Raw genomic sequence first — 24809 nt, 5'->3', positions numbered from 1 at the left:
TCACGGCTCACTGCAGATTTGACCTCCCAGGCTCAAGCGATCCCACCCCAGCATCCCGGGTAGCTTGGACTACAGGCATGCATCACCATGCCCACCTAATTTTTGTATATATATATATATATTTTTTTGTAGAGATGGGGTTTCGCCATGTTGCCCAAGCTGGTCTCAAAATCCTGAGCTCAAGTGTTCCACCCCCTCAGCCTCCCAAAATGCTGGGGTTACAGGTGTGAGCCACCACAACTGACCCTGAAACAGATTTTTAAAAATCACATGTTTGTCTTGTTCAAAATGGCTTCAAGTTGCTAGTCCCATGTTATCACCTAACAAACGTTATGGGGTTACTGGAGATCTTTGAGGATGGTCTCTCTACTGAGATCTTAGAGATATTAAAAGTTTAGGTTCAGAAACAAGGTTTCTAGTTTTTGAAAAACACAGAAAGACAACTGAAATCCTATAGCAGGCCAGGCACAGTAGCTCACACCTGTAATCCCAGAACTTTGGGAGGCCGAGACAGGTGGATCACCTGAGGTCAGGAGTTCGAGACCAGCCTGGCCAAGATGGTGAAACCCCATCTCTACTAAAACACAAAAATTAGCTGGGCATGGTGGCATATGCCTGTAATCCCAGCTACTCAGGAGGCTGAGGCAGGAGAATCGCTTGAACCTGGGAGGCGGAGGTTGCAGTGAGCCGAGATCATGCCACTGCACTCCAGCCTGGGAGACAAGAGCGAAACTCTGAGGAAAGAAAGAAAAGAAAGAAAGGCTATAGCAAAATGAGCAGATTTACTTTAAAAAATTGTTTATAACGTCTTTTACTATACTTCCCAAATAAGTGAGCAAATTTAACTTAGCAAGATGAGATCTTTCAGAATGGCATATGTGAGAGAGTGTTACACAGAAATTGAGCTCTGGGGTTCAAAACAATTGTCACTGCATTCAAACCCTATTACAGAGCAGTGTACACATATGAATTTAAGACAGTGATCGAATCATGTTCTATGTGCCAAGCAACTTAAAAACAGAAATAATCGAACCTCCCAGCCCACGTGATGGTGACTGGACAATCCCGAAGCCCTGGAGCTTGGGGATGTGGTAGCGCCACTACAATGACAGTTATTCCTCTAGGAAAAAGCCACTTTCACAACTGTGATTTCAACCTGTGAAATTCTTTTCTGCATATATGTGGGAGGAGGTAGGCAGTATTGATTATTGAGTAAGAGCTTGAATGCAGAACCAAATACCAGCTGGGAGGCCTGAGGACAAATTATTTAACCCCTCTGTGTTTCGGTTCCGCCACCTGGAAAACAGGCATGACAATAAATCTGTCTTACAGAGCTGTTACCAGAATTAACTATGATAATGCAGCAAAACTCTCAGCACACTGTATCAAAGCAATAGAGTTATTCTAATCCTATTATTCTTACCATTGTGCTTTCAGAGAACAGAAGGCTCAAAGTTCACATTAACTTGACATGTTTAAACTTTTGGGTATTGGGGTATTAATCATTTTAATCTTTCCATTACATTAGGGACACTTAGATTGTTCCAGTCTTTACATTATGTTATACACTAGGATGTTCTCTCCATTTTGATATATTGGCTTGTGAAATGCTATATTCTGCCTGTATGATTGAGAGTATCTGCCCGTTGGAAAATGGGATTATCATGAGATTATCAGGTCTCCAGGTCTCTAGTCCATGTTTATACCCAACCTTAGCTGCATCTCCTAGGAGCCACTAAATAACTTTCAGCTTTAAGGAAAACAGGTACAAATTTCTAAGTAGTCAATCATATATGATGATTTTTTTTTCCTGCTGTATGCTCATCTCTGCTATCTACTTTGGGGCCTAAAAGTATGTGTGCTCTTCTGATAGAGATTTTAATTCTGTGCCCTACCCAAACTTTGCTACTTAACTGGTTTTTTGGTCTGTTTTCTGTAACAGGGTCTCGCTCTGTTGCCCAGGCTGGAGTGCAGTAGTGCAATCATGGCTCATTGCAACCTTGATCTCCCTGATTCAAGCAATCCTCCCATCTCAGCCTCCTGAGTAGCTCAGACTACAGGGGCATGGCACCACATCCAGCTAATTTTTTTGTATTTTTTGTAGAGATGAGGTTTCATCATGATGCCCAGGTTGGTGTCGAACTCCTGGGCTCAAGTGATCCACCTGCCTTGGCCTCTCAAAGTGCTGAGACTAGAGGCGTGAGCCGCCACACCTGGCAACTGTTTTTTTAATTATCCTAATTACACAACTCTAAGTGTTTTAAAGTTACAAAACAAGCTCTCTATTTTTTTTTTAAGTGCACTGCACAGGAAAAAAAAAACAAAAACCCATGTAATTACACAGGTTATTACATGGATAATTACCTGTTATAATTACATTTTTATATTCCACTTTGTTTTGAGAAGTTTTCGTTTAATTATAATTTCATGAAGGCATGACCATTTGTAATTTCATTAAAGAATGTATACCTTTTAAAGCAAATCTGTAGTGTTTTACATTACTTCCAGGAGTTATAAAATAATGACATTTTAAGGGGTGTGTGTGTGTGTGTGTGTGTGTGTGTGTGTGTGTGTCTTAAGCAAAAACATTCCCTCACATCCTGTGTTCCCAAATCTCATTGTTTTCTCACAGTTGAAGTCCATGACATGATTTTTTAGAATGATGGCCATCTTTAAAAGAGTAATGCTTATTCCATCCTGGAGACCTTTAGGGAGAGATAAATCATAATGTTCCAATTTCTACTAGTACTTACTATAAAGAGCATTTACATTATATTAAACCGAAATCCACTCCAGCTGCTTTTTAAATTCATTTCTTTCTAATCTGTCCTCAGTAGAGATTTTAAAAACAAACAAACAATCAAACATTCTCCAGGACATCCGAAAGATGTACTCTTTAACAACCCTCAGGCACTTGAAGACTGTGATTAAGTTCTTTACTGCTTCTTTTGAGATAAATCATTTCCAACTTCTCCCCATGGGATCAATTTTTTAAAAACCTCCTATGGACTCTACATGTGTCCAAATCTCTGTGATTTGATGCACAATCGCTTTTATAAGGAAATGACTCAACGATACATCTAGGTTCCTGGTTCATAATCTTGTGCTCTGGTATACCAGATGCCCAGATTACCTTAATGACTTTACAAGAATGTCCTATAGGTATAAATTCACATACCCTGCTCTAGAGAACATGACTAAAAGAAGCTGTCTCCACAAAGATATCTAGATGGCTGCTCCTCATCCCCAATCAGCTTTCAGACATCTCATCCCTGGCATGACAAACTCTACAATGCCATTCATCCTCCAGGGCTCCCCACTCCCTTTGGAATCAGGCTGAGTGAGGCTAGACTCCTCCTGAAATCACATCTCTGTCCAACTTCATCCTTCTCCCTCACTTAGAGGTTTCTCTTAAAAGCCTTCTTTCAATAAGCCACTTGCACAATGCTATATATAGTTTGGATGTCTCTTTCCCCAAACCTCATACTGAAATTGAATTCCAATATTGGGGATGGGGGCCTAAAGAGAGGTGTTTGGGGCCATGAGGGAGGATCCCTTAAGAATAGTTTAATATCCTGGGGAGGGGTGGGGAAGGTGATTTCTCACTCTTTTTGTTCCCCAAAGAGCAGTTGTTATAAAAGAGCCAGGCACCTCCCCTCCCCCTCGTTTCTTCTCACCTAGTGATCTCTGCACACACACTGCCTTCCACCATAAGCGGAAGCAGCCTGAGGTTTTCACTAGATGACCAATCTCTCGGCAGTAGAATCATGAGCCAAATAAACCTCTTTTCTTTATAAGTTACCCTGTCTTAGGTCTTCCTTTACAGCAACACTAAATAGACTAAGATACACAAGAGTCTCTATCTCAGGCTGTGCTTCCAGGGAATCAGATGTATGACACCCGGAATTAAGAAAAGTTTGAACCAGGCACGGTGGCTCATGCCTGCAATCCCACCACTTTGGGAGGCCGAGGCAGGTGGATCACTTGAGGTCAGGAGTTTGAGACCAGCCTGGCCAACATGGTGAAACCCCGTCTCTACTAAAAATACAAAAATTAGCTGGGCGTGGTGGCACGTGCCTGTAGTCCCAGCTACTTGGGAGGCTGAGGCAGGAGAATTGCTTGAACCTGGAAGGTGAACGTTGCAGTGAGCCAAGATCGCGCCACTGCACTCTAGCCTGGGGGACAGAGCAAGACTCTGTCTCAAAAAAAAAAAAAAATTAGCCAGGTGTGGTGGCACATGCCTAGAGTTTCAGCTACTAAGGAATCTGAGGCATGAGAAATTCTTGAGCCTGGAAGGTCGAGGCTGCAGTGAACCATTATCACGCCACTGCACTCTAGCCTGGGCTACAGAGCAAGACCCTATCTCAAAAAAAAAAAAAAAAAGAAAAGTTCACCATGCCAAAACATCAGTGATAGTCAATGACAAACATTAAGTGCTCTTTGCTTAATCTCCAAAGGACTTTGTTTCTGACTTTCACATGGTTATGGTCTTGTTGGAATCACATACATACATTATCAGATCAATGTGTAATACTTAATGATTAGATCACATTGACTTGAGCAGTCTTTAGTATAAATAATTATTTTTAAGGAAATGTGATTATTAAATCACGGTCATAGATCTCTCTCAATTTCATATAGACAGTGCTTCCAGTTAAAATGGCAAAGGACATATTTCTCTACAATATCGCTCATTAATGCTGAGTATTATCATTCCAATAAATTTACTACTATTCTCTTTTATCCAAGGCTTTAAATGTGAGTGTATTCCCTTCCCTCTTATCTTCACCCCCCAACAAACAAATTACTCACATAAATGAATAACCTATAGCTTCCAAGTATGGCCTTTCTACATCTTGTGGAATTAGTAAAAGATTTGAATGTCCTGAACCTACTTGCCAAGAGCTATGCAAGCCCTTAAAATTGGTACAGGCACAACTCATTTTACTGAGCTTGACTTCACTGCACATCACAGAAACTGCGTTTTACAAATTGAAGGTTTGTGGCAGCCCTGCATCGAACGAGTTTATCAGTGCCATTTTTCTAACAGCACGGGCTCACTCTGAGTCGCTGTTGTCACATTTTGGCAACTTCTACAGTATTTCAAACTTTTTCATTCTTATTACATCTGTTATGATGACCTGTGATCCGTGACCTTGGATGTTAATATTGTAATTGTTTTGGGGAGCCACAAACCTAAACATATAAGATAGTGAACTTAATGGATAAATGTGTGTGTTCTGACGGCTCCACTGACCGGTCATTCTCCCATCTCTCTCCCTCCTGCTCAAGCCTCCCTATTTCCTGAGACACAACATATTTAAATTAGGCCAATTAATAAGCCTGCAATTGCCTCTGTGCATTTAATTGAAAGGAAGAGTAGCATGCTTCTCACTTTAAATCAAAAGCTAGGAATGATTAAGCTTAGTGAGGAAGGCACGTTGAAAGCCAGGGTAAGCTAAAAGCGAGGCCTTTTGCATCAAACAGTTAAGTTGGGAATGCAAAGGAAAAGTTCTCGAAGGAAATGAAAAGTGCTACTCCACTGAACACACAAATGATAAGAAAATGGAACAGCCTTATTGCTGACATGGAGAAAGTTTGAGTGGTCTGGGTAGAAGATCAGAACAGCCACAACATTCTCGTAAGCCAACGACGAATCCAGAGCAAGGCCCTAACTCTTTTCAGTTCTATGAAGAGATAAGGCGGTGCGTCTTATATTAAATCCAGAAACTATTTTTTTGAGAACACCAACAAATTTATGTGACTCACTTTACTGCAACATTCCCTTTACTGCAGTGGTCTGATGCCAAACCTGCAATACTTCAGAGGTATCCCGGTACACAGAAATTGTTATTTAAAATCTGCTGATGACCTAGATCTCCCTAAGCAACTTTTTTACCAATGAGCTTGACTTCCTTAAAGCACATGTGTTAATTATCCATCATAAAGCTATTAGAAAATGTCTGTTAATGCCATTAGATGAGATGAAAGCATTCAGTAAATAAAATATTGAAATCCTAAGTTATCTTTTAAAATTGCACTAAAAAAGACAGTATGCTGAGGTTTGTTTTGTAAGTTTCATTCTTTTCCAATGATTTTTCAGCTTACAGTAATGTTTCACATATTAGTTCTTTGTAGCCTTTCTCATTTTGATCTTCATTTGTATGTGATAACTGGGTTTTTAGGGGTGTGATGAATCATGGTTTTATAATTTACAGTGGGAAAATATCCATCAATGAAATCAAATTCATACAAATGAAACAGAGTGGACCAAACTATCTTGATCTGAACATGGGCAAAAGTTTTCCCAATATGATGACGCCCACCTCCAAATGGCACATAGACAATCTTCTCTCCTGTTGAGATGTCCTGTAATCACTGATCAGGATCCACAAGCTCCACCCAATTGTCTTGAAATCCTTGATTGACAGTGGGAGATAAACCCATTTGGTGGCCTGGAGGAATGGCACGTCCTATCACACCCTCTGAGGCAGTTTAGCCATTCTCAGTATAGTCAATACAGGAAGTCTAAGTCTTAACTTTCTCTGTACAGTGATTAAATAAGTTTCAATCTTTTTTTTTTTTTTTTAAGATGGAGTTTTGCTCTTTTTGCCCAGGCTGGAGTGCAAAGGTGCAATTTCGGCTCACTGCAACCTCTGCCTCCGCGATTCTCCTGCCTTAGCCTCCCATATAGCTGGGGTTACATGCGTGTGCCACCACGCCCGGCTAATTTTGTATTTTTATTAGAGATGGGGTTTCACCATGTTGGCCAGACTGGTCTTGAACTCCTGACTTCATCAGGCAATCCGCCTGCCTCGGCCTCCCAAAGTGCTGGGGAGTTTCAATCTGGAGCAGGTCATAAGTTAAAGAAGGTAGATCCTCTCTACGGACAGTTTTCTGCTTCAAGTAACATTTTTAATGAAGTGATTCATCTCTATAAAGCAGCTCATTTAGGCACCAGCAGTTGAGGATGTATGCTGCCCTGAGAACAGTCTAATAAGCAGCCCTGTGACTTCCTCATCTGCCAATAGATGCTCACCCTTGTCTGTAGAATCCGGTAAAGTTTGGAGAATGCCTTGGATTTTTTCTTCTGGTTTCTGTGTTTCTGGGTTGCCTCACAGACAATAGTCGTGCTCTCAATGAGCTTTGTAGCTGCTTCTGCAATCACGCAGAGGTGGCCAAGGTGGCCGGCCACAGCCAGGCCAAAGGCTTAAAGCTGCCACTCACAGCTGCACACAGCTGTGCCACCTCTCGCTGAGTTGACTTCTGATTTCCTTTCCATGTAAACCGTGGCTAGCTATCAAATTATGAGCTCAGAAAGAACTTCACATGATTTTTTTTTTCTGCTTTCTCCCCAACTTGAAAGTATTCCTTTCTTTTTCACTTATAGAAACTTGCTGTCTAAAGTGGGCTACATTAAGGCTACTTTTTAACATTTTCTCTTGCCCCAAGAACACTGGATTAGGCATGTCATATTCAACTCCCTTCCCAAACACAGGTGTCCTGAGATGACTGTAGACATCTTCTGCATCTTTGGTTTTACTATTAAAAAGTGGTGCAGTCGGCTGGACGCAGTGGCTCAGGCCTGTAATCCTAGTACTTTGGGAGACCGAGGCAGGTGGATCAAATGAGATCACATTGAGACCACCCTGGCCAACATGGTAAAACACCGTCTCTACTAAAAATACAAAAATTTGCCGGGCGTCATGGCAGGCGCCTATAATCCCGGCTACTCAGGAGGCTGAGGCAGGAGAATCGCTTGAACCCAGGAGGTGGAGGTTGCAGTGAGCCAAGATCATGCTACTTCACTCCAGCCTGGCTGAAAGGGCAAAACTCCGTCTCAAAAAAAATAGTGGTGCAGTCTCATCTCTCTCCAGGAGTAAATGTCTTGCTCACCATAGGAAAACTAAATACAGGTCCATACTTCTCATATGTCCATACTTCTCATATGCACTTTCTAGAAATTCAGTTGAACTTTTCCCAAATGTATGGCATGCCCAAGGAATGGAATGGGATAGAAAACATATGATGAGCGTTTTGCACCAGCCGGCAGCTGGGCCAGGTGGTTACTATTGTGGCAAAGCAGACCAGGCTGAGAATGAAGGCGCAGGAGATGAGCAGCATGGACAGGAGGCTGTCACTTTCACCTGCCACCCACTCCACCACCTGCCCCAGCACCGACCTGCTCATCTGCACTAAGCCCAGCATTCCAATTATAATCTTTTAGTTATTTTTAAATGTACAATAAATTATTGTTAGCTGTAGTCACCCTGTTGTGCTAGCAAATCCTAGATGTTATTCATTCTTTCTAACTCTACTTTCGTACCCATTAACCATCCATACTTCCCCTCACCTCCTCACTACCACCCCTGGCTCTGGTCACCATCATTCTACTCTATCTCCATCAGTTCAATTGTTTTAATTTTTACCTCCCACAAATGAGTGAGAACTTGTGCAGTTTGACTTTCTGTGCCTGGATTATTTCACTTAATATAATGTCCTCCAGTTCCATCCATGTTGCTGTAAATGACAGAAACTCATTCTTTTTTATGGCTGGGTAGTGTTCCACTGTGTATATGTACCACATTTTCTTTATCTATTCATCTGCTGATGGACACTTAAGTTGCTTCCAAGTCCTGGCTATTGTCAACAGCACTGCAATAAACATAAGAGTGCAGATAGCTCTATGCTTACTTCCCTTCTTTTAGGTAGATACTAGCAGTGGGATTGCTGCATCATATGGTAGTTCTATTTTTTTTGTATTGTGAGGAACCTCCATACTGTTCTCCATAGTGGCTGTAATAATTTACATCCCATCAACAATATACGAGGGTCCCCCTTTCTCCATAACCTTAACAGCATTGGTTATTGCCTGTCTTTTGGATAAAAGCCATTTTAGGCCAGGCACAGTGAGTCATGCCTGTAATCACAACACTTTGGGAGGCCGAGGTGGGTGGATCACCTGAGGTCAGGAGTTCGAGACCAGCCTGGCCAACATGGTGAAACACTGTCTCTACTAAAAATACAAAAATTAGCCAGGCATGGTGGTGGGCACCTGTAATCCCAGCTACTCGGGAGGCTGAGGCAGGAGAATTGCTGGAACATGGGAGGTGGAGGTTGCACTGAGCCAAGATTATGCCACTGCACTCCAACCTGGGCAATAGAGCGAGACTCCATCTCAAAAAAAAAAAAAAAAAGTTAGCCAGGTGTGGTGGCAGGTACCTGCGATCCCAGCTATTCGGGAGGCTGATGTAGGAGAATCACTTGAACCCAGGAGGCAGAGGTCGCAGTGAGCCAAGATCTCGCCACTGCACTCCAGCCTGGGTGACAGAGTGAGACTCCATCCCACAAAGCCATTTTAATTGGGGTGAGATGATATCTTACTGTAGTTTTGATTTGCATTTCTCTGACAACCAATAATGTTGAGCACCTTTTCACATGTCTGTTTTCCCTTTGTATGTCTTCTTCTGAGAAATGTCTATTCAGATATTTTCTCCATTTTTTAAATTAGATTGGGTTTTTTTCCTATTGAGTTCCACATATATTGTTTATTAATCCTTTGTCAGACAGGTAGTTTGCAAATATTTTCTCCCAGTATGTGGGTTGTCTTTTCACTTTGCTGATTGCTTTGTTTGCTGTGCAGAAGCATTTTAACATGATGTGATCCCATTTGTCCATTTTTGTTTTAGCTGCCTGCACTTTTAGGATATCACTCAAGAAATTTTTGCCCAGTCCAATGTCCTGGAGAATTTCCTCAATGTTTTCTTTTACTAGTTTCATAGTTGAGTCTTAAAGATTTGTCTTTAATCCATTTTGATTAGATTTTTCTACATGGCAAGAGAGAGGGGTCTAGTTTTATTCTTCTGCATATGAATATCCAATTTTCCCAGCACCATTTATTGAAGAGATTGTTCTTTCCCCGTTGTATATTCTTGGCACCTTTGTTGAAAGTAAGTTCACTGCAGACGTATGGGTTTATTTCCGGGCTGTCTATTCTATTCCATTGGTCTATATGTCTGTTTTTATGCCAGTACCATGCTGTTTTGGTTACTACAGCTCCATAGTACAGATTTGAAGTCAGTTAATGTCATTCCCCCAGTTTTGTTCTTTTTGCTCAGGGTAGCTTTGGCTATTCTAGGTATTCTGTGGTTCAATACAAATTTTAAGATTATTTTTTCTTCTTTCCTTTTTTTTGGGGTCGGGGGAGATGGATTCTCACTCTCGCCCAGGCTGGAGTTCAATGGCACGATCTCTCGGCTTACTGCAACCTCCGCCTCCCCGATTCAAGCTATTCTTCTGCTTCAGCCTCCCAAGTAGCTTGCTACAGACACGTGCCACCACGCCTGGCTAATTTTTGTATTTTTAGTGGAGACGGGGTTTCACCATGTTGGCCAGGTTGGTCCCGAACTCCTGATCTCAAGCGATCTGTCCGCCTCGGCCTCCCAAAGTGTAAGATTATTTCTTCTAATTCTGTGAAGCATGTCATTGGTATTTTGATACGGATTGCACTGAATCTGTAGATTGCTTTGGGTAGTATAGCCATTTTAATGATATTGATTCTTCTAATCCATGAACATGGAATAGCTTTCTTTTTTTTTTTTTTTTTTTGGTGTCCTTTTCTTGCATCAGTGTTTTATTGTTTTCATTATACAGAGCTTTCACTTCTTTGGTTGAGTTTATTCTTAGGTATTTTATTAGTAGCTACTATAAATGGGATTACTTTCCTGATTTCTTTTCAGATTATTTGTTGCTGGCATATAGAAATGCTACTGATTTGTATGTGTTGATTTTGTAGCCTGCAACTTTACTTAATTTACCAGTTCTAATACTTTTTCAGTGGACTCTTTGGTTGTCTTTTATTTCTTTCTCTTGCCTGATTGCTATAGCTAGGACTTTCAGTACTATGTTGAATAACAGTAGTGAAAATGGACATCTTTGTCACATAACTTTTATTATAGGATATTGTTATAATTGTTCTATTTTATTTTTATTGTTGTTAATTTCTTATTAGATCTAATTTATAGATTAAACTCTATCACGGATATGTATGCATAGGAACATAAGAAAAAACATACATAGTATGTATAGGGTTTGGTACCATCTGCAGTTTCAGGCATCCACTGGGGGTCTCAGAACATATCCCTTGCATGTAAGAGGGAACTACTGTATATTAAACTAAACTGAGTATATGTGTGCCACTGTTTCAAGGTTTCAGACCTTTAAGATTCTACTCAATGGCTGCTATAGGTTGAATGTTATGGTTTCTATGTGTTGAATGTTTGTCTCTCCCCAAGTTCATGGTGAGAATTCGGTAGCTGTTGTGGCGGTGTTAAGAGGTGAAACTTTGGGAGGTGATAGGGTAGTATTACTGTCATTATCAAAGGGCAAGTTTGCTCCCTTTAGCTTCTTGGCATTCCTCCTTCTGACTTATAAGCATCTAGCCTTCCTCCCCTGCAGATGATGTGGTGTACGAGGTGTCATCTTAGAAGAGCACAGTCTCACCAGACACCAAACCTGCTGGGGCCCCTTGACATTAGATTTCCCAGCCTCCAGAACTGTGTGCCAACAAATTCCTGTTCTTGAGGAATTACCCAGTCTGTGGTATTCTGTTACAGCAGCACAAAATGGACCAAGACAATGGTAAAGTCTTAACTCATTCAATGGTTCCTTGGTGATTTGAAGGTTTTTGTCAATTTCTAAACCTGTTTATTTGGGAGTTACCTGCACAGTACTGAACCAACTGTTCAGAGTGAAAATTCAAGAATCAATGGGTTCGTTGCTCAACAACAAAGCAGGGAATCTCTTAATAAATTGCTGCCTTACTACCATAAATGCTGCTCTAGTATCCTAAAGGTTAATTAGGCTTCTTGTAGTGCCTAACTTAACTCAGGGGGAAATAATAAAAACAAAAAACAAACACAATAAATTGCGATTAGTATTTACTTAGATATGAAAGTGAGTATAACCTTTAGATTATTCAAAATTCAGTTTGTGAAGGCATCTTATAGAACTGCTATTTGTAGGCCAGGTGTGCTTGCTTATGCCTGTAATTCCAACATGTTGGGAGGCCAAGGTGAGAGGATCACTTGAGCCCACGGGTTTGAGACCAGCCTGGGCAACATGAGGAGACCCTGTCTCTGTAAAAAATTTAAAAACTAGCTAGGTGTGGTGTCACACACCTGTGGTCCCAACTACTCAGAAGGCTGACATGGGAGGATTGCTTGGGCCCAGGAGGTTGAGGCTGCAGTGAGTTGTGATTGCACCACTGCACTACAGTCTGGGCAACATAGTGAGACCCTACCTCAGAAAAACAAAAAATCCTGATGTTTACAATGTTTTTAGTATATTTGATTTTTATTTAATAATTGATCTTTTATTACTGATTACATTCTTTTCAAAAGGCTTGTGAATTTTGCAGCTGCATTCAGAAGGCCATTTTCCTCATTAATGTGGTCCACAGATCAAAAATATCTGCCATTCATTCATTCATGTTTTCATTGACTATAGAAGTTTCACCTCACAAAGTGGAATGTTTGTATCAAGTAAACAGAATCAATATTTTATCTGACAACATGGGTACCTGCTATACCCCTTGTTGGCCGCAAACATTTTTACACTTCAGAAAGTCAAGTCCTCTCAAATATAAACCAGGTATCTGCATGCTTACCCTAGCAAGTGCTTCCTCAATTGTGATCATCTTTTCTTTGACCATCATCATTAGCTGAATCCGCTCCTCATCGCTCATCGTTATTTCACTGGCAACATAACCAACGTCTTCTCCTGGAGATTGAGGACAAAGAATAACGGAGTGAAAACAAGAATGGCGAAACAGAATGTCAATGCTGAACATCTGCTGTCTCAGGCTAGGGAAGAATGTTGCTCAGGACACTATGTATATTGAACGTTACTGATGAAGCAAAGGATGGCAAAAATATGCTGCTTTTTAAGAAGCCAATAAGCACCTCTGATTGAGAAACAGGCTTGCAGAACACATGGGTGTCACCATAGAAACAAATCCTTCAAGATGATCAGAGCCTTTGAGATATAGAGCACCCAGTGGACAGGTTTTGGAGGAAAGTGAGAGAGCTCCTCGCTATAGGTGGAGTAAAGATCTAATTTACACACCCAACTGGATCATACAAGCATTCCAAGGCTCCTTCAGCTGTGGGTTCTCTGTGTCCTTTCATTAGAAATACAAATGAGAAGAAAATATTTTTGCAAAGAAGTGGGAAAGAATCCTAGGTCATGACAGAGGAAGGAAGGTCACAGAGTCCAGACCCACAGCCTGGCAAAACCTTCCATTCCTACTAAGCTATTTCACTGTTATTATTCCTCAAAACTGAGTGCACCCGGGCGCAGTGGCTCATGCTTGTAATCCCAGCACTTTGGGAGGCCAAGGCAGGTGGATCACTTGAGGTCAGGAGTTCGAGACCAGCCTGGCCAACAAGGTGAAACCCCGTCTCCACTAAAAATACAGAAATTAGCCAGGCGTGGTGGCAGGCACCTGTAATCCCAGATACTCAGGAGATTGAAGCAGGAGAATTGCTTTGAACCCGAGAGGTGAAGGTTGCAGTGAGCCGAGATCACACGACTGCACTCCAGCCTAGGTGACAGAGCAAAACTCCATCTGAAGACCAAAAAAAAAAAAGCTAAGTGCAAATCACAGACATGAAGCATGTTGAGTTAATCAGAAGAAGGGTGCCATATAGGTCTGTATCTGAAAGTATTATTGTCATAAATTGGTTTCCAAACTGAGGGAAAATCAACTCCCAACTCACACCTGAAGGCAGCTAGAACTGCAGAGAAGAGAATGTCCCATTAGATTCCAAAGATTCTCCTACAGAGCAAACAGACTGCTATTGCCTCTAGTATATCTGAGCCACATTGGGCAACGGTGCCTCTGGTCAGCGTGTGGGGAAGGACATGTTACTGAACATGAGCTTTAACATCCGCACTCCAGTCCCACACCCTGCTCTCCTCCCCAGCTTTCTCATTCAGACTTTTTACCAGCTTCCAATATTAGGATGCCCCTGGCTGTGGCTTAATTTGCCTTTGGTGTAAGAGACAGAGGGGAAGAGTCTGCCTGTAGACTCGTAGGAAACCATTTCAGGTATGGCTGACTTTGGAATTTAAGTTGCCCTATATTTCCATCTCACTTCCACTTTGTAATCAATCAATCCACAAATACTCCTCAAGTTCCCTTTGATACTTACACAGGGAGAATAATAGTGTGTGCTGGGTGAAGAGACAAGCCTGCTGGTTTGATTCATTTTACTATCTGTGTCACCTCAAATGGCAGAGAGGGTGATGGGGAGTTGGTTGGGTTCTTTAAAAACCCATGTTAGCTGGTAAACTGTTGGCTTCCTCCTTCCCTCCCTCTCCCTCTGTACCTCTCCCTTTCTCCTTAGCTTTCTTTCTAAATTAGACTTTTTTTTTTTTTTTTTTTTTTTTTTAGAATCCAAGGTTTATTTTAAATCACAAGTGATGCTGGGTGAATACAAAAAACTGGGAATGCTTAAAAGTAGGACAACTTGAAAAAAGAACCAAGTGGAGTGTTGCCAAGGAACCCAGGTGTGCTGTGACGTGTCTGCTGTTCACATCCGTTTTTCTCATTTCCATGTGTACTAATAATTAGACAAACGTTCCACACAGCACAGGACACTAAGATTTTGTAAAGGAAAACAAGCAGTGTCACTGGTGATCAAGGAAAACTTTTTAATCTACTGTTAGCCTCATTCAGCTGGACTGGAATCTGGAAGTGGATTTGCTCTGGTTTCTTCTCTGAATACTGGGGAAACATAAATTATGTAACTGAGCCTCAAAGGGATGATATATTTACTTACTATATAAACAACAACAAAAGACACAGCCAAGAGTAGGGCAGAACTCCCTTCACAAAGCCGCCCGGGCAAATTCCCATGATGTCATACCACCGGAGTTTCCAGGGGCAACACCCCATAACCGTCCCGCTGCAGAAGAGCATCAGAAGTTCAGAAGAATGCAAAGGATCTCAGTGGGAACGTGGACAGGAGAGCCCCAGACCAACACATGCTAGGGCTCTCTAGGCCCTTTCAGGCTAGACCTTGACGAGAGAAGAGTAAAGATTTTTCTGAGGTTGGTGCGACTGAGAAAACTAAAGATTCAGCCTCTGCTGTCAGATCTATGAAAGGAAAGAACTGTGAACTTGTCCCCTTTTGTTTTCTTTGACTTAAAAAAAAAAGAAAATCACTGGGACAAAGTCTTAATGTAATAACAGGAATGTCAGAAAAGTTGAACATTTTATGGGCACATGTGGTGAGTTACGCTAACTTATAGCATCCGCTGAGATTAGCAGCACAGGATTCTTCACATGTTAGAGCTAAAAGGACCTACTGTCCGCCAGCTGCATTGCAGTACCTTTTGAAGTCTGTCTCATTATTCCTTTCTGGTTCTTTCGGAAGTTCTGCCAGAAATACTTATTTTTCTTCTTCCAGTCTCCTTTTCCTTAAAAGGAAAAAAAAAAGGAAGAAAAAGCACAAGCAATAAATTCATTAATAACAAAAGTAGCCTCTTCCTTATAATTCAAACCTGGTAAGAATACTTTGATTTCACAAAAGGACATTTTTTTCTTTCAGTTAGTGAAAGAATGGGAGATGCCTATAAAGTTGTTTAAAAGAAATGCAAATTTCCTAGTAGCAAGAAATGGTGCAGTGAGGTTAAGATGAGAAACAGAAACATCCAAAAGGAAGGCAAAAGATGCATTTTTGTGTTTACTTTGATGTTTGTTTAATTAGTATGCCTAATTTGGCCTCGTCTTGCAGTATATTTCCCCTCTTTGGTCTTAGCCACAATTATTTCAACTACACCACAAATAGGGTATTTTAAGAAGTTCACTTTGTTTTGTTGTTATTTCTGTTGTTGATCTACCCTTGGTTTATTTCTGTTATTCCAGATTTAACGACAAGAAGAGAATGGTTGGTATGTCCTGGGCCCACAGGTCAGGGGAATCGGTCCCCTGGGTCTCTGGGTCTGGCCCCCAGTGCTACTCTCAGAAGTGTGGTCTGCATGGGTCTCGCTATGGCATGCATATGGCACTCCCTGGCATTCAGGCTACCTGGTGACCCACCTACAGCTTACCCAGGGCACAAAGACAAGAAAGACTGCAATCCGGCTGTGTCATCTCCCAAATGGGTGTCCCTCTACCCACCCCACCCCCCATCCTTTCCAGATGACTGCGGTGACTTTCAAGTGAAAACAAATTCGCTGCAATCGCTAGACATTTTTAATATGTGGTAGGGTTCCGATCATCAATAATATGTAACACCTTTTTAAAAGCAAAGCGAAAGGGGAGAGTAAGTAAAATGAGTGGGTAGAGCAGTCCTTTATTCTTTACAAATAAAAAGCAGCAGCAGCGGTGTCTGCCATCGTGCTGATGTGGCACATTCAAAATAGCAGCTCTGTCACCACTTGTTGTCTGTCTGGTTGCTCCATGGCCACTGGAAACAGGGCCCAGCGAACCCGGCGAAGTGATGGGTTTCCCCAGTCTAGACTGGTGGTGCCAAGCAATGAAGCAGACGTGTGGGAACCATGTCTATGGTGCTCCCAGGCTAGAAAGGGCGTCGTCTGTCAAAACAGGATGCCCACACATTTAAGTTTTCACAGCCCCCAGAGCTGTGGGAATGAAACCGGAGCCTTTCCGCCAAAGACAGAGCTTCATGGCAAGTTTTGTATCACCCACTGCCTTTGGGCTTAACACTGAAGCAAATGTCAGACATGCAGGGTTAAAGCAGACTAATTATTATTAACTCAGCCTTGCTCTTGGACAGTTCGGGAATATTTATTTTCTTTCATTTTTCTTTTTCTTTTTTTTTTTTTGTGTGTGAGACAAGAGTCTTGCTCTGTCGCCCAGGCTGGAGTGCAGCAGTGCAATCTTGGCTCACTACAACCTCTGCTTCCTGGGTTCAGGTGATTCTCCTGCCTCAGCCTCCTGAGTAGCTGAGATTACAGGCACGAGCCACCACGCCTGGCTAATTTTTGTATTTTTAGTAGAGATGGGGTTTCAACATATTGGCCAGGCTGGTCTTGAACTGCTGACCTCGTGATCCACCCGCCTCGGCCTCCCACAGTGCTGGGATTACAGATGTGAGCCACCACGTCTGGCCTATTTATATTCTTTTTAAGAGACATGATCTCTTCGTCCAAGCTGGAGTGCAGTGGTGCAATCACAGCTCACTGTAGCCTCAAACTCTTGGGCTCAAAGGATCCGCCCACTTCAGCCTCCCAAGTAGCTGGGACTACAGGTGCATGGTGCCATGCCCACCTAATTTTTAAATTTTTGGTAGAGAGTGCATCTTGCTATGTTGCCCAGGTCAGTCTCGAACTCCTGGGCTCAAGTAATTCTCCATCCTTGGCCTCCCAAATTGCTGGGATAAGAGAAGTGAGCCACTGCACAGGCTGAGAGCATATTTCTTTGACTATAAGCTATATTCCCTTCTCCCATTTTCATGTTTCTGAAACAGAGATGCAGCCTAATAAATGGTAATAGCTAACATTTATTCAGCTACTATATCCAGGCACTTTGCTATCTAATGGCAAATTTCATTTAATACTCAATTATATGACACATCATTGTTCCCACCTAGCAGATGAGAAAACTGAGGCTCGGTGCAAGTGAGCTGCACAAGGTGATAGCTATTGAGTCAGCGGATTCAAAGCCAGGCAGCCAGGTTTGATTGAGTACTTATGTTCCTAATTACTATCAGCCACCCACCCTCTGATCCAAACAGAATAGCTGTTACTAAACCAACAGTGAATTTTATAATCAAGAATATATAAAACATACAATGCTTTAATTATGCATAATCTTGGATCCAAAAAAATTCCAAATTGAAGGATTTATCCTAAGGACATTATTAGGGACACAGACCCCAGGATATTTACAGCAGCAGTAAATTTTTAAGTCTGCATAATATTCCACCATATTGGATGTGCCATAAGTTAATTAACCAATTCGTTCTTTGCTGGACATTTAGGTTGCTTCTAATTTTTTCTCTATTAACATAGAGAATATTCAGTCATGGGAAAATGCTCATAACATATTCAACTTAAAAACTATAAAACAGTATGCAGAATATGATCACAATTATGTTTTTTTGAAATCCCCTAGAAAAAGGAGAATAAGGTTGTACATCAAAATCTTAACAGTGTTTATTTCTGAGTAGAAGGATTATTGTGGGTTTTGTATTTTCACATGTTCGTGTTTTCTATGAAGTATTAAGATAATGACATAGGTAAACCAAGAAAAGTGGTACTGACCTACAGAGCTGTCTTCTGAGTTTGATTTATGAAGAGGGTTCCTAGAAAAAAAAAACAAATCAGATTACCAGGGAGCCTTGCTTTCATGGGACAACTGAAAATCCCCCTAACTAGTTTGACCCAGCATCAATACTACTTAATACAGCCAGGGAAATTGTTATAGGCTATTTACCACTAGCTTTTTCTACCCGTCTGCTGACTCCCTAGAAATAGACTCGTGTGCCATTTGTCGACATTTATTAAAGACTCACTCGAAGGTGAGACCTGTAATATTAAATGAAGAAGACAGACTTCACTACATGATCGCTGAAGTACCTTTCGTTCTGTGAACTATTAATACAAGTGAAGTTACTGCCATTGGGAAGTCTCTTGTGTAAGAGGAAAAGAGAAAGCAAATAATAATGAAAACAAACTCAGCACCACAAATGCCACTTGGGCCCGCAGATGAGTACAGTGGTCGGCTCTAGGAAAACAAAGGGGGCAGGGAGGCGGGTGAGAGACCCACAACAGGATATTGAGTGTCCTTAATAGAGGGGGCGGCCAGTACGTAGTTCCTCCAGTTGGTTGCTGCCAGTTGGCAAGTGCAATGTCCATCCTGCTGAATCTTCCAACGTTCAAAGAGAAGCCAGAAATCTACACTTTTTTTTTTTGAGACAGAGTCTTGCTCTGTTGCCTAGGCTGAAGTATAGTGGCATGATCTTGGCTCACTGCAACCTCCGCCTCCTGGGTTCCAGCGATTCTCCTGTCTCAGTCTCCCAAGTAGCTAAGATTACAGGTATGCGCCATCACGCCTGGCTAATTTTTGTATTTTTAGTAGAGATGGGGTTTCAACATGTTGGCCAGGCTGGTCTGGAACTCTTGACCTCATGCAATCCTCCTGCCTCGGCCCCCCAAAGTGCTGGGATTACAGGTGTGAGCCACTGTGCCCAGCCAGAAATCTGTATTTTTATACGAGAGCTCTAACATTTTTAAGTGATGGCAAATAAACCAATGTTTTTTAAAATGTGTCCAAATTAATCAATATATGTCTGGGCATTGAATTTGCCCCCCACCCCAACACCTTTGGCTGCCAGTTTGTGAAGGCAGATACAGATTAACCCAAATAATCTGAAAAGTGTACACAGCCCAAAACCAGTTCATTAAGCCTTCCTCCAGAAAAAAACTTAGACAAAATTTAAAGAAAGAAAGCGGGAAAACCAAAGAAAGCTAAAATTGGTTGTATCAAAAAGGGAACGAGGTGGGCGAATCACTTGAGGTCAGGAGTTTGAGACCAGACTGGACAACATGGCAAAGCCCCGTCTCTACTAAAAATACAAAAATTAGCTAGGCGTGGTGGCACAGGCCTGTAATCCCAGCTACTCGGGAGGCTGAGGCAGGAGAATTGCTTGAATCTGGGAGGCAGAGGTTGAAGTGAGCCAAGATCGCACCATTGCACTCCAGACTGGGTGACAGAGTGAAACTGTGTCTCAAAAAAAAAAAAAAAAAAAAAAAAAAAAAGGAACAGTAGAGAGTGTGGAGCAAAATCTTTCATTAGGTGTGTCCAAATCCCAGAAGGAAAATACAGTAAGTATCCTTGGGCTTGCAGCCAAGGGAAACCAGAAAGAAGGCACCTGCATCAGAACAGACACAGACACTTGGGGGATTTAAACCTGAATATTCATTACAAGTTCACCACCAGGAAGGAAGATGGAAGAGGTGATTTTTGCATCTGAAGGCTAGGGAAGACAAGAAAGTGGGAGGCCAGATATGAGTTACACTGAAAAAATTAGAGCAAAGGCTGAGGCAGGAGGAGAGCAGCCTGGGCAACATAGTGAGACACCGTCTTTTTTTTAAAAAAAAAAAAAAAAAAACTTTAAAAAAGTTTTAACTGGGCATGGTGACATGCATCTATAGTTCTAGTTCTAGCTACTCAGGAGGCTGCAGCAGGAGGACTACTTGAGCTCAGGAGTCCGAGGTTGTAGTGAGCTATGATCACACCACTGACCTCCAAACTGGGTGACTGAATGAGACTCTGTCTCATTCAGAGGAAGAAGAATTGAATATCCTAATCACCTACAGTGATTTTCTGCCTACCTTTTGGATAAAAGGACCTTGAGAATCTAAGGTGACCAGAGAGAGGGGAGGGAGGCTTTTTCATGCAGAGCCGCCTTTAATAAGCCACCACCCTTTGGTGTAGCTGCGCTGGTGTGGGCTGACCACTGGGTACAATTTCTGAGTGGCAGGCCCATGCCCTGCAAGCACCACCATTCTCCACGTCTGAGTGCAGAGAACTGTTGATGACCAGCATAAAAATCTGAATGCTTTCTATTGTAAACTAAGGGAGAGTCGGAGCTAAGAACAGAATCAGGGGAGAAACCGCTAGAGAGGACAAGAGCTAGTTTTGAATTCTAGTTATTTCCCGTTACTCCTGTGCTGTGAATACAGAACATGTAAGGAAAATCTCAGTTGTCACCAAATTGTGCCAAAACATGGCTAGGACCTACTCTCCTTCCTCCTGTCCACACAAAAGTGAAAACACCTGTATTTACCTGCAAGTCTTTTAGGAGGCAGCCATTTCAAAATTTACATCATTCAGCCAAAATGTACTGAACAACAGCACAAATAAGGTACATGGATGAACACGAAGAAAGGGGAGCCACAGGTTAGGGACGGAGGGAGACAGAAACAAAAAAGCATAAGAAATGATGAGGGGGGAAGGGAGGAGAAGAATGAGAAAGAGCAGCAGCAAACGTAACGTGCTCAGGGCCACGGGAGAAGTGGGAGCAAAATAAGAGCGAGCTAGTTGGCTGGGGACTGAGGCAGGAAATCCTTCAGAAAGCAAGAAGGGTTCCTGCTAAGTTTACATTCTTAATTTTTTTTTTTAATCTTATATTTTGCACTTGCACTTCAAGTCATGGGACTGTGTGTGCCCACCTTACTTCAGCCCACCTTACTTCAGTCTGCAAATAGTTAAACATGTTTTCTGTAAGGGGCCACCAGAGGCACAGGGAGCCCCATATGTATTTTTGTCCTCACCCTAAGGACTAGGGATGTCTTTTTTTTTTTTTTTTTTTTTTTTTTAGAGACAGAGTCTCACTCTGTTGCCCAGGCTGGAGTGCACTGGTGTGATCTCGGCTCACTGCAACCTCCACCCCCAAGTTCAAGCGATTCTCTTGCCTCAGCCTCCTGGGACTACAGGCATATGACACTATGCCCGGCTAATTTTTGTATTTTTGGTAGACACAGGGTTTCACCATGTTGGCCAGGATGGACTTGAACTCCTGACCTCAGGTGATTTGCCCGCCTCGGCCTCCCAAAATGCTGGGATTGCAGGCATGAGCCACCATGCCCGGCCAGGACTAGAGAAGTCTTGACCTAACTGCTATGGACCAAATATCCCTACCTCAGGATAAAACTGATTATGTAATAAGTGAAAACATAAATTGCGAATTTTTACTTTTCCTAAAAGTCATCAAAATACCTCAAAAAGTACACTGCAGAAAAATGTACGCTCCCACTGCCACACCATTATCACAAAGCGTGATTGCATTTTCCTCTCTGAAATGATGACTGACAATATTTTCATTATTTTTAACCTACTGTCTTCAAACTATCACACACTTTGAATAATTTTATCCTCCGGTTTGGACTTGGCCCAGGCATTGCTTGAATTTCCCCAGGATGCCAGCAGATGGCACTGTAGTTTCTTTATTCATCTTGCCGTGGTGAGTGGGATTTTGTTTTTAAAATTTCACAAGTTCACCACCTAGATGCTGGCCAAAGAATAACAAGCCCATGTTTCATAAGCGTGAGGCTCCCCAACTTATCAAATTTACAAAGGAGGAAAATGACAACGTATGAATTTGGATGCAGTGACTTTCTCCCTGCAAACAGAAGCTGGCATAGAAGCAGTGCAAAATGCCATCTCCTTTCTCCTTGAGAATGATTACTAAAATTCATCCAGCAGGAGCAAAAATCAATGATATAACCCAAGTCCAAATGTGGATGGCAGCAGGTGGAAGGGGTCATTTACTAATCTCCTGGTGGAAGAAATTAATGTTCAGACGTCAGCTCCAAAGAGGCCTCCTGGTAGTAGCACCTCCTTCCTCCAGCCAGAAGCCCCAGGCCTGAGGATGGTGGGCGCTGGAGGTGGATCTACTCTTTGGACTCATCTTTCACTGTCAATGGGTAAAAAGTATGGTAACTTCAGCATGGATTTTGATGGCCAAAAAGCAATAATTAATATTCTGCTGCGCTTTAAAAATCCATTTAAACATTTAATTATCATCAAGTATTGGATTTAAAGTCTCAGAACTGAAACAGCAAATACTTGTTCATCAATAACTCCTACTATTAAGACCTCAAACCTGCTTAAGTGTCAACATTTTTCCTCAAGATCCCTAAACTGCTTTAGCTGTTCCTGAAGGCAAAATTCACTTAAGAAAATTCCTTCATTAAGGAATTTATCAATCCCATTTAAAAAAATAATAATTTAAGAGACAGTATCCCCAGAACTGAACTAGTTTCTTTCCTCCTACCTCTGTCTTTAACAAATTCTTTGTTAAATTGCTTTGTGTATTCATTTTCACTCATTCTTTCATTCAGTATTTATTTATTCACCTCTCAGTAGGAGTCAGGCATCCTCTGAGGTCCTGAGAACATAGCAATAAACAAGACAGATTCAAGGAGGGCGACTGCAGAGTCAAGGAGTCAGGAGAAGTTGAGGTGATGGGACAGAGAAGGCTTCTCTGAGCAGAAACCTAAATAATGAAATAACATTCACTTCCCCAGATGGGGAAAGCTGGGCAGGGGAACAGCAGGGGAGGGAACAAGAGGTCCCCTTTGGACATGCTAAGTGTGCGGTGCTTATTACACATCCCTGTGGAGACAGTAAAGAAACAGTTCGATATGTGAGTCTAGAGCTGCAGAGAAGAATTTGTAAGTGACTTGCATACTCTAAGCTCTGAGACTGGCTGAACACTACGTAGAGAAACATTATGAAGACTGAGCTCTGGGGCGACCGGATTTTTAGGGGTCAGAAAGAGAAAGTGAGGCCCAGCAATGAGACTTAGGACAAGCAGCCAGTGGGAGAAAGAAAAGCAGGCAGAGTGCTCCTTTACCTTTCCGGTTAGAATATTATTAAACTCCATTTTACAAAAATTACATTGCAGCTGGGTGCGGTGTCTGACACCTGTAATCCCAGCACTTTGAGGCCAAGATGGGCGGATCACCTGAGGTCAGGAGTTTGAGTCCAGCCTGGACAACATGGTGAAACCCCATGTCTATTAAAAATACAATAATTAGCCGGGCGTGGTGGAGAGCACCTATAATTGCAGCTACTCAGGAGGCTGAGGCAGGAGAATCGCTTGAACCCTGGAGGTGGAGGTTGCAGTGAGCTGAGATTGCGCCACTGCACTCCAGCCTGGGTGACAAAATGAGACTCCATCTTAAAAAAAAAAAAAAAATTTATATTGCAGTCTCACACTCCACACAGTGGAAACTCTAGGTTGCTATATTTTCTTTTCCAGTGAGTCTACTGCTTTACAGTGGAGATCCTCGTTAAGACCACAGAGTAGGAGGAGGAACACACACAGGTCAACATGAAATTCTTTACATTGTATAGAGTTCCACCTCTCAAATGCAATACTCTCATTATCCCCCATCACAGAATAGGACTATCACTGAGATGGGAGTGATGACATGCCTGAGGCCCAGTCTTGCTGGGCAAGGGCATAACTGGGCTTGGTGGCCACGTCTCTGACTCCTGAGTTCAACACCTCACTCTCTTCCCCAGACTCTTCCTCATTTGTATAACAGAATTCCAAATTGTATACATTCTTTAACAGGATGCCTCTTTTCTATTATTTAAGGGATAGACAGAAAGGGGATACCATTATATACTGGCCCAGCTCTTGAGTAAATTGCTAAAATGATACTGAGAAGAACCTGCAAAAACAGAAAGTTTTCAACACCAAATCTGACCATGGTCTATAGAAGTATCAGAACTAAATATTCCAAGAACACTTTTCAGGAATTGACTATCTGGCTATTGCAAGCCCCCCCATCTGCTTCTAGAAGGAAAGGAGGCCAAATACTATGGCTCAAACTCATTTTTCTTCTTCTGTTTATATACAAATAGTCTAAGCTACATCCAGACAAAGACAACTCTATCTCGTTTCTACATACTGAGTCCAGCACACCAGAAAAGTGCAATGAATGGCCAAGCATAAACAAATTCCTAAAATACACTTCATGTTTTGGCTTTGGTGAGCTGTCCAGAAACTTCATTATAACCAAGAAAAAAAAAAAAAAAAGAAAAGAAAAGGAAAGGAAAGTGGTTATAACCTAATTTCCAAGAAAGGAACATATGCTCTATGTTACGGGAAAACCTATACTTAAGGGATTTTCAAAGTTCCTTAATCTTGAGTCTCAGGAAATCAACTTCTCCATTAGTTGATTTCCTGCTGAATTTGAAATCTGGGGTTTTGCTGTGTCTGGGTCTTTTCCTGCATCATCCCAGGCCTGCCAAGGCAGTC

At 42.0% G+C, this 24809-nt stretch overlaps 1 protein-coding gene across 3 annotated transcripts in view; it reads right to left on the bottom strand.

Annotated features, from left to right (window-relative positions):
* SASH1 (SAM and SH3 domain containing 1) overlaps positions 1–24809 on the bottom strand; it is a 211034-nt gene that overhangs the window by 64581 nt on the left and 121644 nt on the right. For all 3 annotated transcript variants that reach the window (XM_055266799.2, XM_055266800.2, XM_055266802.2), the window contains 3 exons: positions 18295–18335; positions 15397–15483; positions 12668–12780 (listed from right to left, as the gene is read on the bottom strand). In XM_055266799.2, the coding sequence (XP_055122774.1) occupies positions 12668–12780; positions 15397–15483; positions 18295–18335 (241 nt within the window). The remainder of the gene's footprint in view (positions 1–12667; positions 12781–15396; positions 15484–18294; positions 18336–24809) is intronic.

This window comes from Symphalangus syndactylus, chromosome 2 (assembly GCF_028878055.3).
Source record: "Symphalangus syndactylus isolate Jambi chromosome 2, NHGRI_mSymSyn1-v2.1_pri, whole genome shotgun sequence".
In the NCBI taxonomy this organism is placed as follows: Eukaryota; Metazoa; Chordata; class Mammalia; order Primates; family Hylobatidae; genus Symphalangus; species Symphalangus syndactylus.
This window is presented reverse-complemented; position numbering and strand designations above follow the sequence as displayed.